Raw genomic sequence first — 15,453 nt, forward strand, 5'->3', positions numbered from 1 at the left:
CGTACAGAGCGGGGATCTGGGGTAATACACTCACGTGTGCCACTTTACTGATGACTGGGGTGTCACAGATCTAGTACTGGGGTATTGCCCTGCGCCTGCTCTGCATGTCATATAAACACGGCTTCACTGAACAACACGGGACATTTGCACGGGACGAGCACTTCAGCTCATATGTGACTGAACTCAGAGAGGACTGCATTAAGCGTGAATACAGGCTCGCATGCAGCCTTTCAACACGATTTTCCTATTAACCTGACGTTCAGCGTTCAGCTGCATCAACACATCAACACACAGGTGTCATGGCACTTAAATGACAAACTCATTGCTGTAAGGATGTAATCAAGTCATTCTGTATGTTGTTTGTGCTCTTGTACATCTATTAATCTATCTATCTATACACAGGCAAAATACATTTAAGTGTCATAATGTCAAAATGAATTTCAATAACTGCAAAACCGTATCTTCTTAAAGGTCTGTACCTTAATACCGTACATGTAGCCACTCGATGCAAACTTGTAAAATGAATGTAGATATATTGATCAGCTCAATGTATTGAATATATACATACACGCATACATGGTTGTATTGTTTAAGTAACTGTATTAAGTCCAGTATTATAGTGTTACACAGGCTCTCGCCTTTCCTTCTCGCTCCTTCAAAACTAGTTCCCTCCGTCGCTCTCTCAGACCTGCAGGGCAGGTGGAGGCAGATCCTGGGAGGCTGGACAGCCTGATTGGTTGAAAGCGGACTCCTCTTCTTGGCAATTTGATTGGATCCATTCAGCGACTGCCCGAGGTAGTTTTGTCACAGACCCTGGGAGCTCAGGCAGCCAGAGGTTTACTGTGGAGCAGGAGGGTGGTAGATAAGAGGTGAGAGGGAGAGGGGAGTTCTACTGCATGGCAGTGAAAGTTGTTAGTCAAGAGAGAGAGAAAGGGGGGGGAAAGGAGAGGAGAGCAACGGCACAGAGATGGGGTTTGGAGGGATTAGGGAGGCGGTGGTGAACACGTGACCGCTGAGAGGTAGGAGAGAGCAGGACAGGAATCGGGGATAGTGTCATAGCTGTCTAGTGTTGATGTGCGGTGTCTCCTCGCTGGAGGTCTTGCCCTTTGGAAGCGGGGCCCAAAAGAGGGGGGCACTGAAGGCTGCTGGTGTCCGCTGGTCTGTGTCAGCGCGTCCTTGTGTTACTGAGAGCAGCTTTAATTCAGTTGCTGGTTGAGGAACTGAAAAAACAAACACAATGCCTTAGTGCTACCAATGTTCAGACCACCAAATGACTATCTCACATTGAGCTGGAATTTTAGCCCATCATCTGGAAGTAAAAACAATTCATATGTTGGTGTTTTTTGGGTAACAAATAAACAGCTCACCCTTCTTCCAGGAATTCTACTTGTGTTTTTATTTACTTATGTAATTTTAATAGTTTTATACAGTGAATAATATGAAAGAACATACACAGAAAACCAGATCCACAATTCAAACCTAATAAACAGTATATTTTCATAGGTCACCTTCCATTTCGTTGAGAAGTTGTGTGCGACTCATGAATAATATCCACATTATTAAAAATGTTCTTCGATGTATTCATTGATGACATTTAAACAAAAGACATCATGTGCTGTTTGTCACTTACTGCCTACTCACCTACTGTCTCTCTCTCTTCACACACGTCCTTCCCCTGCAAACAGGACATAAGAACATAAGAAAGTTTACAAACAAGAGGAGGCCATTCGACCCATCGTGCTCGTTTGGTGTTCATTAATATCTAAGTGATCCAAGGATCCTATCCAGACTATTTTTAAATGTTCCCAAACTTTCAGCTTCAACCACATCGCTGGGGAGTTTGTTCAGATTGTGACGCCTCTCTGTGTGAAGAAGTGTCTCCTGTTTTCTGTCTTGAATGCCTTGAAGCCCAATTTCCATTTGTGTCCCCGGGTGCGTGTGTCCCTGCTGATCTGGAAAAGCTCCTCTGGTTTGATGTGGTCGATGCCTTTCATGATTTTGAAGACTTGGATCAAGTCCCCACGTAGTCTCCTCTGTTCCAGGGTGAAAAGGTTCAGTTCCTCAGTCTCTCAGTAGGACTTTCCCTTCAGACCTGGAATAAGTCTGGTTGCTCTCCTCTGAACTGCCTCTAGAGCAGCGATATCTTTCTTGAAGTGTGGAGCTCAGAACTGTCCACAGTATCCAGATGAGCTCTAACTAGTGCATTGTACAGTCTGAACATCACTGCCCTTGTTCTCAATTCTACACTTTTGACAATATACCCTAGCATTGCGTTTGCCTTTTTTATTGCTTCCCCACATTTCTTGGATGGAGAAAGTGAGGAGTCCACGTAGACTCCTAGGTCTTTCTCATGCATTACTTCATCTAGATCTGTACCTCCCATAGTGTAATTATAGTGGACATTTTTGTTACCTGCATGTATTACCTTGCACTTGTCCACATTGAATTTCATCTGCCAGGTGTCGGCCCACAACTGAATATTATCTAAGTCCCTCTGAATAGCCTGTGCTGCCAAGATTGTATCTGCTGAGCCACCTATTTTAGTATCATCTGCAAATTTGACAACTTTGCTAACTATCCCAGAGTCCAGATGATTAATATAGATTAGAAAAAGCACAGGCCCTAGTACTGATCCCTGTGGAACTCCACTAACAACCTCACTCCAGTTAGAAGTAACTCCTCTAATCGACACCCTCTGTTTCCTAGACATCAACCAGTTCATAATGCATCTACTTACATTACCCTGAATGCCTACAGCTTCCAGTTTGAGGATCAGTCTTTGGTGTGGAACCTTCTCAAAAGCTTTTTGGAAATCTAAGTATATCATATCATATGCTTTCACGTGATCTACAGCTGCAGTTGCATGTTCAAAAAACTCCAATAAATTAGTAAGACATGATCTGCCTCGTCTAAACCCATGTTGACTATCTCCAGGAATATAGTTTTCATTAAGATGCTCCTCTATTTTCTGTCTAATCATTTTTTCCAACATTTTACAGGTGATGGAGGTGAGACTGATTGGTCTGTACTTTCCTGGCTCAGTTTTATCCCCTTTCTTGTGGATTGGTATGACATTTGCTGTCTTCCAGTCAGTTGGCACATCCCCTGTTCTAAGTGTCATTTGGAATAACTGAGTTAGCGGCCTATAAATAATTTCCCTCATTTCTTTAAGTTCTGTTGGAAATATCCCATCTGGCCCAGGTGATTTGTTTGTTTTTAATTCTGCTAGTCCCTTTAGTACCTCCTACTCATTTATCCTGATCTCTCTTAGGGTTTGACTGGACTGATTGTCAACCTGTGGCATGTCATCTGTTTTTTCTTTTGTAAAAACCTCTGTGAAATACTAATTTAGAATATTTGCCACATCTTGTTCGTTTTCCAAGATACCTCCCTTTTTGCCCTTTATCTGTTTCACTTCCTCCTTTATTGACCGCTTGCTGTTGTAATACTGAAAAAAGCTCTTTGCATTAGTTTTAGCTCCAAGAGCTATGTTTCTTTCTATTTCCCTCTTTGCTTTCCTGATCCCTTTCTGAAGATCTCTTTGCAGCTCAACATATTCTATGTATTTTGTTTCGTCACTATCCCTTTTGTATGCGCTATACAACATTTTCTTTCTCTTGATATTTTTTTGCATACCTCTATTAAACCATTTTGGCCAGTGTTTTTTGGTACAAATTGCTCCTGAGCCTCAAGTAGTATATTCTTAAAATATACCCATCCATTTTCAACTGACTCTGTATCCAATGTGCTCCAGTCTACCTCTTCTAAGTGCCGTCTCATACCTTCAAGGTTTGCTTTTCTAAAATTGTAGACCACTGTTTTAGACTTGGACCTTGTTTTTTTGAAAGAATGCCTCAAAGCTAACCATATTGTGATCACAATTTGCCACTGGTTCTCTAACTACTGTCCCCCTGACTCTATCTTGGTCATTTGAAAAGATCAAGTCAATGCATGCGCTCTCTCTGGTTGGTTCCCTGACAAATTGAGTTGCAGTCATTTACCATCTCAACCATTTCTATTTCTGCTTCTGTAGTCCCAACTGGGCTTTCCCAGTCTAAGTTTGGGAAATTGAAATCCCCCATTATAACAGCCACATCCTTGCTACATGCAGTCCTGATTACACTGTACAATGCAGCATCTTTCTGAATATCTGAGTTGGGTGGCCTGTAACACACTCCTACCGCTAATCCTCCAAATCTCTTGTTCAAAAGTTTCACCCACAAAGATTCTGTTCCGTTACTGGGATCTAATACAAGTTCTTCTGCCTCAATGTCATTTTTCACATATAATGCTACCCCACCGCCTCTTCGATTTTGCCTGTCTCTCCTAAACTGTGTGTAACCTTCCAACTTGTATTCATCCCCATCATTTTCTGTAAGCCATGTTTCTGTCACTTCTACAACATCATAGTCACATGCCAGCACTGTGCCTTCTAAGTCTAACATCTTGTTCCTTATACTCCTGGTATTGAGGTACAAACATTTCAGGACTTTCCTACAAGCAGTTTCCCTTGGTTTTCTTTCCTTAGTGGAACATCTCCCATTGTCAGAGCTCCCTGCCCCCCCGGTTCCTAGTTTAAATGATTCTCAATTTCCCTGCACATACGCTCTCCCAATGCATTAGCCCCCCTTCTGTTTAGATGTAGACCATCCGGTTTGTACAGGTCCCATCTATCCCAGAAGAAAGACCAATGCTCCATAAACCTAAACCCCTCTTCCCTACACCAAGCTTTCAACCACATGTTAAACTTTCTAATCTCTGCCCGTCTCCCTGGCCTGGCACGTGGTTCCGTATTTCAGAGAAAACTACCATGGAGGTTCTGCTCTTTAGTTTTGTTCTTAACTCTTTAAATTTGTCTTGCAGAACCTCTGTCCTACCTTTTCCTATGTCATTGGTTCCAATGTGGTCCATGACCAGTGGATTCCCCCCGGCTTTGGCCAGGAGCCCGTCTACTAGTTTAGGGAGATCTGCAACCTGAGCACCAGGCAGGCAAGATACCATGCGGGTCTCCTTGTCACTAGAACACACTGTGTGATCTACACCTCTAAGAATTGAGTCTCCTACTATAACTACCTCCTTCTTCTGGGGGGGAGTGGGCACCATGGTGCTCTGGTGCTCAACTGCCCCCCCATCACCCTCTGAGCTGTCACTGTCCAACTCGGTGTCCAGCAGTTGGAACCTGTTGGGCAATTCAAGCTCTTGGGGTGTCTCTAGGGGTTGTGCGCACCCTTTTCTGCGGTTATGACCTACTGTAACCCAGCAGTTCTCTACGCTGTCCTGCTCTAAGGTCTCAACTCTCCTAGGTTTTGGCTGCACACCATCTCACTCATGGGCTGATTGACCAATTCTTCTATATCCCTAATACAGCGCAGATCGACAAGCTGAGCCTCAAGATCACGAACCTTGATCTCTAGGATTTCAACCTGCCGACAACGTTCACAAATGAAGCCTTCTTGGATGAGTTCATCCATGAAGGCAATCATTCTGCAAACCTGACACTGTAGTGGCCACATGCTGCTAAATATTAGTTTTTTGTTTTGTTTTTTGTTTTGTTTATACTTCTCTTGGTTCCTGCTGCTAGTCAACTGTCTAACTTTTGTCAGCGAGAAACAGCACAAAAGATACACTTTACATGTTCTGTACCACCCTGGATATGAAATGCATCTTTCCACAAACATGGGGGCGGTTGTTCAATTGCTCCTTCTGCACGATTTAATATGAACAAGAGATTTCGTTTCAGAAGCCACTAGCGCAAGACACACAAACCATATTTTAAACCATTTCTTTCCAACAGTAACAAGCCCACTGTAGTTTGAAATGTTTTGGTTTTAAGATTATTCGCAGCTGTACAAATGACATCTGCCCATAGACACGGCATCATTAATGAACATGTTTGTGCGGCGCAGGCGTGTTCACATCACTGTGTGCCCCATTTGAATTTGAGTGTGTCAATCTACTGCAGTTCCCTCACTGCGATATTGTCATCTGCACATCTCCGGCTCTTCTTTGGCTGCCAAAGAATAAAGGTGAGCACCTAGGCCAATCTTTTACTACAGGTGTATGTGTAGCCGATGCGGGTGGAGCTCCCTGCTCGGAATTCGAAAATTTTCTGAGGTTACAACGTGCTCATATACCGTATGAGCTGCGGCACAGTTACACGTACACAATTGCGGTGCTGGTAGGCATGGGTTCCTGCACGTGGTGGGGAAGCTGTAGGAGGTCCTCTGGTGCCTGGAGTCTTAGCTACGGGATTACAGACACTTCCATCCCACCAGGACGCCCGCTGAAAACCCTGTCAGGAGAGTCACTCCTCCGAGGAACATGAAGAATCTCTCTTCCAATTGTTTCCGCTGTGCCACTGCTTCCTTCCCATGGAGCTCAACAAAGTGGTCCTGTTGTTGGGAGGGGGGAACACGATAAAGAGAGGAATCGATCAGGATTTTGATTTAATATTTACTATTCACTTGTGTGACACCCTTTAATCAAAGCGTCTCACTTCACACCAAAAAACCACACACACACACACACACACACAAACAAACATTAAAAAAAATGCAAATGCTATTAGAATGTATAGTAGAGAAGGCACTGCATTGTGGGTCTTTACCAGTGTAAAGGGAGACCATGGGTGCGCCAAGGTACGCTGTCAGTGTGCTGTACCAGTTGAATGCAGCGCTTTTAATAAATAAATGACTAATTCCAAGTACCTATTAAACAAGCCCGATTCATATGAACCATTCGACAGGATGCTGAGTACTGCAGTGCTATACGGGGTGTAATAGGATGCTTTTCACTTCCTCTCTCGCAACAGTGCTTTCTGAACTTTTGTAAAATGTGTAATAAGGTTTCTGCTGTGATAGGATAGGGATTAGCATCATGATAATAACAATGCAGATGTCCGGCACTGTTATGAAAATAGAAAGACTCCATGGAGCCGCTACAGGTTCACTGTACAGCCACAACAAACAGGATTCCACTACAGATTTCAACAGGAGCCAGGTCTGTGCTGTGAAATGTCTTCTGCGGCTGACAGAGAAATCAACGCAGGGAGAATCCGAGCCAATTTGGGAAGATGGAATAACAAAACCAATAATTAAACGTAGTCTTTACTTTCAATGTTAGATATGATGTTTGAATCAGAATAATCCCAGTCTGAGATCAATTAGCCTGGACATCAGAGGCTATTAAATATTGATTAGATAAACAGGTATTTTGGAGAGTAGCTCAAAATGAATAGAAATGCAGAATCTCTGAGCCCCGTTGGAGAAGAAAACAATGTCTTGAAGTGAGTGCGAATGCATTGCAAATCCATCAGATCCTCAGCGCAGATTTCAGCAATGCAAATCCAAGCTGTATCCTGAAGAGGCTGATTTTCAGACTGTCAGATTGTAACATGAGGGTAAGAATACAGGTTTTGCTACATAAACATAAAAAGCTTCAGTTCTGCAGTCACAGGCTGTTACTCCAAGGTAACAGTCTAACTCACCAATGGTTAGGGTCAGATGTTATAATGAAGTTAATTCATTACTAATAATACAAAGTGTAAAATGATGTATTATTATTGGTGCACTGTATATAACTTGCACAATGTCACTTCCAGGACATAGACCTAGAACTGAGTCTTAGGAGAGCACACTGGGTGGACATTATACAGCATACAAGAAACAGCAGAAAAACGAAACATAAAAACAATGCACAACACGTGTGTCTGCACAGAGACAAGGGATTGAACTCTCGATTTATGTGGAACTGACTCTCACATGCAGCGTCTACAAGCAGCAGAGTAATACAGCGTGTCAACACAGAGACTCCTGGAAATGAAGACAAGCGCGCCTCGGCTCTACTCACCCATCCTCCATGGGTCGAAATCCAGACACGCAGGTTGGTGTCCAGGAAGCAGGTGAGCGCCTCCACAATGCAGTCAGTGGAGAAGAGGTCGCCCTTCTCGGCGCACTGCACGCACATCTCCCCCGCGAAGGCAAACAGGGCCCGGATGCGGCCCCAGCTCACCCCGCGGCCGAACACATCCTTCATGACTGCCTCGAAGGTCTGGCACGCCCCGTCGGAGTTGATGTTCAGACTGGAGATGTGTGTGGCGATCTCCTCGGAAAAACGCTGCTCTAACTCTAGGTCCGAGTTACGCAGCGCGTCCATCCTAGCCTGGGCCTCTCGGGAGGTCCGGCGCGTCCCGCTGTCAGAGCCGCTGTGGGGACGCTTTTCCGAGCGGTGCGCGTCCCATGAGACGTTCCTCTGAGCGAGTTTGTTGCGGATGTAAAATACAACCAGATCCCTACATGAGTCGGACACAAGTGAGCGCCTGTGGAACCCGGCGCACAGACACCGTCCGTCTCCTGGGCAACGCGAGCGCGGTGACGTCACAAACGGCCCACACAGGGCGAGGTCAGAGTACGTACAGCGCCGTTATCATATTAGTATGTATTATTGGGCTTTTTATTAGAAGAACGTTAGTTTAGTATAATCTTTGTCTTGAGTTAATAAAACAAGAGCATAATGTACAGTTACCACAGCACTCAGCTAGTAGTTCTGACTAAGCCACTCGGGATTTTCACCCCAGACATATATATATATATATATATATATATATATATATATATATATATATATATATATATATATATATATAACCCTTCACGGTATGCTAACGCTGGATCGAGAGCAAGCTTCGTTCCCCCCTGTGGCCCCCACAACCGTCACTGTGGACAAAACATGGTCAGCATCCCCCCCAACACCACCCCCACCCCACCAGCACCAAGGACAAAACACGTCAGCACAACCCCAGTTAAAATTATTTAAAACTAATCTCAGGTTCAGCAGCAGGTGTAGGGAGTGCACAGCAAGGATATAAATTACTATGGGTTTGATAAAACACGTTCTAAACAGAACGCCAGTTCCAATAAAGTTTACTTGTTGCATAGCAGCATTAATCTACACATTATCCAATCAAGCAAACTATTCCTGGACTGTACATGTGGTTTCAGAGCTCCTTGTTCATGTATAACACTAGACAATGTGTGTGACAAACACATTACTATAAAATTCCTGAGGAGCAGTCAGTCTCAGTGTGTGATAGCGCCACATTTCACATTAAAGAAGGTACACATATATACTATTAAAAAAGTGTGTTAATATCATTGTGAAACAACCATCTCAAAAAATGTTCGACCATGTTGAATTTGAATTCCTGCTGACAAGTACCTGTATCTGTAGTCCTTATGTGGTTTTGTGAATTATGTTTTTCTCTCATGTGACAGGTATGTGCCAAAAATATCTGACTGTGTAGAAGTGTTACAGGAACTCACTTTGGAATCGCTGCCATGGTATGACAATCCACACAGGACAAAATGGCCTTTCCAAAATGTTGTGCTGTCCAGTCTATGGACTCTGTCAAACCTTGAGTCACACAGAGGCATTGCAGACAGGTTTGACACCAGCAAATCCGTCATTTGCACCCATCTGCACTAATTCTGTTAATTAGTATCTCATCGCCTCTCATAGAAGATACACTGACCAACAGGTGAAGCCATTCAAGACCATGACATTGGCTTTCGGAGAGCTGGCTTCATCAACACCTTTTGCGCAGGCGACGGATGTCACATTCCAATCTGTAGACCACGACACATTGACAATTTACAGATATACTACAACAGGAAACAGTTCACTTTAATTAATCTCACTGCCTTCTGTGACCATAAATGCCAATTCACTCATCCTGGTAGCTGGCATGATGTCCGGGTATTCAGGGTAACTGAGGTCGCACATGTCCTTCAGTAGAATCCACAGCCCATTCTACACATGATCGGAGCCGCAGCTTACCCAATTCACGATGACACCCTTCTCTGACAATGGCCATTTAACACAGTTAGTACAGGTACAATAGATAGTTATTATCCTATAGAATGGCAATGGAAAGAGCTTTTGGGTTCCTGAGAAAACGTTTCTGAAGACTGAAAGGATTACAGATGTCCACAATCCAGAACATAAGCAATGCAGTCAAGACCTGCTGCATCCTCCATAATATCTGCATGGAGAACATGGGAAACCTGGAGCTCAATGAAGTCACTGACCTGCCTCAGGAACATGTGGATGTGGAACCAGAGGTTCCTGCATGTGAATTCCCAAGAGAAATGCAATCGCTGCATCTTTATAGACTGTAGGAGCGATAATCCCCTGCCCTCTCTGCATAATCCTTGTAAATAGTTGTGAGATAAAACTGACAGACATTGTAATATTGTTTTATTCATGGAACAAAGCCTGCAAAATTAAACAGTGAGTTTGAAAGAAAAATAACAATCCCCAGCCAATAAAAAAAAATAACCACTGCTTTTCCACGATTTATTTAACAGTTCAATAATTCTGTCCTGTTTAGCAGAGATGGCTTTCAGCAGTTCAATTTCCCTTTGTTCTCTTCTCCTGTCCCTCTGCTCGGCTTTCTTCCCTCTTTTGCCATTCACTGGTTTCTATGAGAGTTTCCAGCATGTTGGTCCTTCTTGCAGACTGATCTGCCTGTTCAGTCAGAAACGTCCCTGCTGTATTTCCTCCAGGTGTCTTGACTTTCAGTCATTGTGGGATGTGTTGTGGAGGGAGGCTGGCATCTCAATGGCAGCAGACACAGTCAGTCCCAATGTTGATGGCAGTGGTTGGGCAGATTGTGGCACAGACACATCTGGGGACAGGTTTGTTACCACAATGGTCTCTTTTCGGGGTAAAGACCCCTGTGTCTTGCAGAGCAGACTAACCATTGCCTGGAAGGAGAATACGTTACACAGTTGAAATGGTTTTTCGGGCAATTGTTATTATTATCCTTTCAATTATCCTTTCATCCAAGCTGACTTATCTTAATATAATCTACACACACACACTACACAATGCATCAGTACAATTACAGTATCACACCACAGTGACAATATGGTAGAGAACATTTGCATGGTCTGCAAGTAATGTAAACAGTTGTATTTTAGTATTATACTATCCATACAATGTATGACCTAACTTTGTACTTTTGATCAATTATAATATAGCCATCATAGCAATCAATCACTTCCCTTCCTTAACCCATGCCAAGATAAACAGTATTACCTCATAGTCCTGCCATGTATTGTGTGCCTGTCCAGACTCCATGCTCCTGCCCTTTTCCCTCTTGTGGGTCACAAGGAGGTGGTTCCATTTCTCTGTCACTTTGTCACTTAGCTTTCATTGTTGATGATTGTAAAGGTCCCAGTGACGTCTTGCTGACTCTGAGAGTAATAGAGTGGTTTCATGGGTTCCTGTAAGAGGGACAGTGAAACAAGTTTTAAAGCAGTGGTTAGCCTTCAAGTCGGAAGCACTGCCCAAGGGGGAGGGGTTTCTGCTCACTTCCATAGGAACCTGATTGAAAACGTCACTCTGTCAAAGCTGCCATTGGCCCCTGCGAACGTCATTCAGAACAGGTCCCTTCCCACTTTCTGTTCAATTTTTACAAGAGCTGTTGGACCACGGTAAGTCCCTGTCCATGCTCAAAGTGTATCTGCATGTGGGATTGATGGCGAGCCCCCTGGGTCTCATTTCCTGGCTGCGCAGTTTCTGAAGGGAGCTCGACGGCTCCTCGTACCCCTTCACTGTCCGCATCGTGCTTGATGTAGTGCTGGATGCAGTGCTGGACGCACTTTCCCAAGCCCCATTTGAGCCACTGAACTCAGCTGAGTTGAAGCTGGTGTCACTTAAGACTGCGTTTTTGCTGGCAATCACCTCTGCAAAACGCGTGAGCGAGTTATACGCCCTGTCTGTACACCCATTGTGTGTCCATTTTGCGGGAGATGGCTCCTGGGTCACGCTACAGCCTAACCCTGCGTTCCTCCTGAAAGTGCCATCTTCATTTCATGTCAACAGACCTATTGAGTTCACGGCTTTCCATCCTCCTCCCTTCTCTTCAGAGCAGGAGAGTCGGCTTCACCTGCTCTGCCCTGTGCGGGCCCTCAGGTGCTATTTGGAACACACTAAGGACTTTCGGTGCTCAGACCAACTGTTTGTGTCTTATGGAGTGTGGACACAGGGCCAGGCGCTTTCAAAGCAGCGTCTCTCACATTGGATTGTGGACACCATTACCATAGCCTGAACACCTGGTGGCCCACTCGACTCGAGGCGTTGCCACATCATGGACCCTTTTTCAAGGCTCCCCCTTGGCAGACATCTGTTGGCTGCTGCTTGGGCTTCACCGCTTACATTTGGTTCTACAGGTTGGATGTGACGGGACCAGTCCCTTCCATTGAGAACCCAGTGTTGGCTGCATTCGAGCCCCAGTAGCCTACGGGCTCTGGCTCCTGATTTCCTCTCCTAGTCTGCTCCTATTAAGCACATCCTGATGGAGCTATTGAAGCATGTCTTCCATTCCACCAGACTATGCCTACCAGTCGAGCACCCACGCAAGCTGCTCCTGGATTTACTGACAGCCTGTCGATGCCTTACGAGGCTGCCCTGTATTTTGTTCATTCATTATGCATTGTGTTGCGGGTGGTGCAGGCGTCTGGCCTGTACCCCGCTATGTGTATATATTGTGTAAACAGCAGGACTGTGGCTCCGCTCTAGCTTGTGTAGACTGGAGCTCACTGCCGCAGCTCCCAGCTGATGGCACTCGAGTTGTTCGCTACCTTGCTGTGTATATAGTTCCTTGGTCAGCAGGTCTGTGGCCACTCTGGCTGTGTGCCATAGAGCAAGAGTCCGCTGCTGCTGCCCTCAGCGGTAAGCACTTGAGCGGGCTCTCGTGTTCCACTGTGTACATCAGGGCTGCTCAATCCTGGTCCTGGAGAGCCCCAATCCACTTACTCTTATAGGTCACCCTAAATTGCCAATGTCTTAATACTGGGAACACATGTGAGTTATTAATCAATTAAGAAAATCAACCAAGGGAATTCTTCCCTCAAGGCTGCAAGTATTCAGATAATTGCACCAATGGTTTCTAAAGCACTGAATTTACCACACCACCTGCTTCATTTATCAGAATGAAATACTTCCAGGTATTCCAGGTAATTGGTGATACAAGGGTGACTTCTAAAACCTGCTGGATAGGGGCTCTCCAGTGCCAGGATTCAGCACCCCTGGTGTACATAGTTCATGTGTCAGCACAGTAGAGCTAATGTTGCTCTGCGTTAGCTGGTCTAATCAGCAGGAGTCAACTGCTCCTGGGTCCCACAGGTGGCACATGAGTTGGTTCCTGTGCCCCCTGGTGTATATAGTTTGTTTGTATGACATTTTAAGTTGTCAGCACAGTGGAGCTCACCGCTCTGTACTGTTCAGTGGAGTAGGATACTCCTGTGCTGTGCGGAGGCAGCATGAGTGTTCCTGCTGCCACGCGATACATATTGTTGTTTTCAGCTCGGCTACTCTGTTGACTAGCCAGTTGTGTATTATGTTGTGTTTCAGTGCGTCTGTGGCCCCGCTCCAATTGGATCAGATTAACCATTCACTTGTGCCATTCATGACACTTCTTAAATCATAGGGCATGTTGGCAACATTAATTTAAAAAGTACAATATTCCAAAACAAAGGTGAGCAGGTTGTGCTTGTGGTGCTGGTTGCATCTGGACCCTTGACCCAGTCTCACCTGCAGCAGGCTGTCCGCTCCCTGTAATAAGGACACCCACTGAAATAAACAGCATTCATGTCTGAACTCTGACTAACAGCAAATATCAACTCTCCCTCCCCAAGGGATGCCTTGAGTGTTGTAGCAAACACACTGTATTATGCTTTGAATTGCTTTGTATTATGTAAATCTGAATTTGTAATGATTGATGCCTTGTACTGAACTGTATTTTTGAACTCTGTATTGTGCTTATGTTTTGTAAGTCACCCTGGATAAGGGTGTCTGCCAAGAAAGAAAGAAAAATAATACTGTTTTATTGTGTATAGTATTTTACATGACATAAAAAAAAAACGATTCAAATTTTTAATACTTGTGATTAAAAACTTTTAAAATACAATTCTTAAAATCACTTAAAATTTTTAAAATCTTTGTGATTTAACGAAAAACAAAATAATTAATTTCAAATAAACAAGTGCACAAAACAACAAAACAAACGTGATTAAAGCAAAAACTGCTCACCAACATAAAAGTCAAATACATTGAAAATAACTGAAAATGCATTGGACAAAATAAAGAAACAATTAAAAAGGTAAAAATAAAAAACAAACAAAAAAGGTCCAATGCATTTAAAATTAAATCCAAAACGGACAATGTATTTGACAAAAAAATATAACAAAACTAAACCAAAAAACCCCTAAACAATTAGTGATTTAAAAACAACTAAATCTTTAAAAACAGTTAAGATTCATTTTAAAAGTCATTTTAAAAACAATCATCCATAAAATGGTTAAAAGAAGAAGAAGAAGATCGGAGGATCTGGGATTAAAAATAGTCTCTCAGTGGAGCCACAAGTGTTAAACCCTCTTCAGGGTTAAGATGTGTGAGGGTTCAGACAGGGGTGGGGACACGATTATTGCATTAGTGATGAGTCCTGCACATCTGCAGCTGCCTGATTGGTGGGAAGTACAGGTTTGTCAAGACAGACTAATCCAATCAAACAAGCAGAAATGAATGTGGACAAAGGCCTTATGGTAACCCAGGTATTTTTACTTGAGTTCCATTATAGTGTCCAGTATTGTGATTAACAGTTCATAGTTACAAATTTATACACTTACATGTCCTCAAACCCCAGCTTCATAGCATATCATTGCCCCGCAGTTATCTTTTACTTCTCCTCTGGAGTCAATAAAGTAATGGCGGTGGAGCCATCCGTGAGGTTTATTTCGGTTTGAGAATCCATCACGTGTTGGTGGTTTAAACAAACTAACCGATTCAGACACGTGTTGCCTCTGGAACCGTTTCATACATGTCATGTGTTCTAATGACATTGAACTGATACACAATGTATCACACATGGGGATTGCATTCTGTAATAGACATCTACCCTTAACTTGTCTCCTAATGTTGCTTTCTTTCGTGTGTTTATTCCATAATGTTCATTGTCTGTGTAATGTTGTACAACACTGTATTGAAATGACACTCGTGTAAACCACGTTTTACATTTGTGTGGAGTCATGATGTTAATTGACATTACCTTTTATTGTTTTATGGGGAATTAAACTTTGCACTATTCAGGTAATTTGTTATATTAATTTGGCTTTTTTTTGTTGTTCTCCAAATATTACACACATATATATCCTATAAAAACACATCAGTTGATTTGACACACTGTAGTCAAATTAACCACAAACTCCCTTACAGTTTCTTTCTGAGAGAGAGAGAGAGAGAGAGAGAGAGAGAGAGAGAGAGAGAGAGATATGACCGAGATATCTGCCTCGCTGAATGCAATCCCTGCTCTCCACTGCCACAGACGCTGGACTCTTGCTCCTGTAGCTCCACAGGCTCAAGGCTCCTGAAAGAAAGTAAAGGGACTGTAAC

At 43.6% G+C, this 15,453-nt stretch overlaps 1 protein-coding gene across 1 annotated transcript; it reads right to left on the reverse strand.

Moving 5' to 3' along the window:
* Positions 1-782: 782 nt before the first annotated feature.
* LOC136747613 (bcl-2-like protein 1) lies at positions 783-8,405 on the reverse strand. Its single transcript, XM_066700584.1, has 4 exons — positions 7,849-8,405; positions 6,164-6,392; positions 1,642-1,675; positions 783-1,220 (listed from the first exon to the last, which is right to left on the reverse strand). The coding sequence occupies exons 1-2, from the start codon at positions 8,152-8,154 to the stop codon at positions 6,252-6,254; spliced, it is 447 nt and encodes a 148-aa protein (XP_066556681.1). The 5' UTR covers positions 8,155-8,405; the 3' UTR covers positions 783-1,220; positions 1,642-1,675; positions 6,164-6,251.
* Positions 8,406-15,453: the final 7,048 nt, after the last annotated feature.

This window comes from Amia ocellicauda, chromosome 4 (genome assembly GCF_036373705.1).
Source record: "Amia ocellicauda isolate fAmiCal2 chromosome 4, fAmiCal2.hap1, whole genome shotgun sequence".
Taxonomy (NCBI): Eukaryota; Metazoa; Chordata; class Actinopteri; order Amiiformes; family Amiidae; genus Amia; species Amia ocellicauda.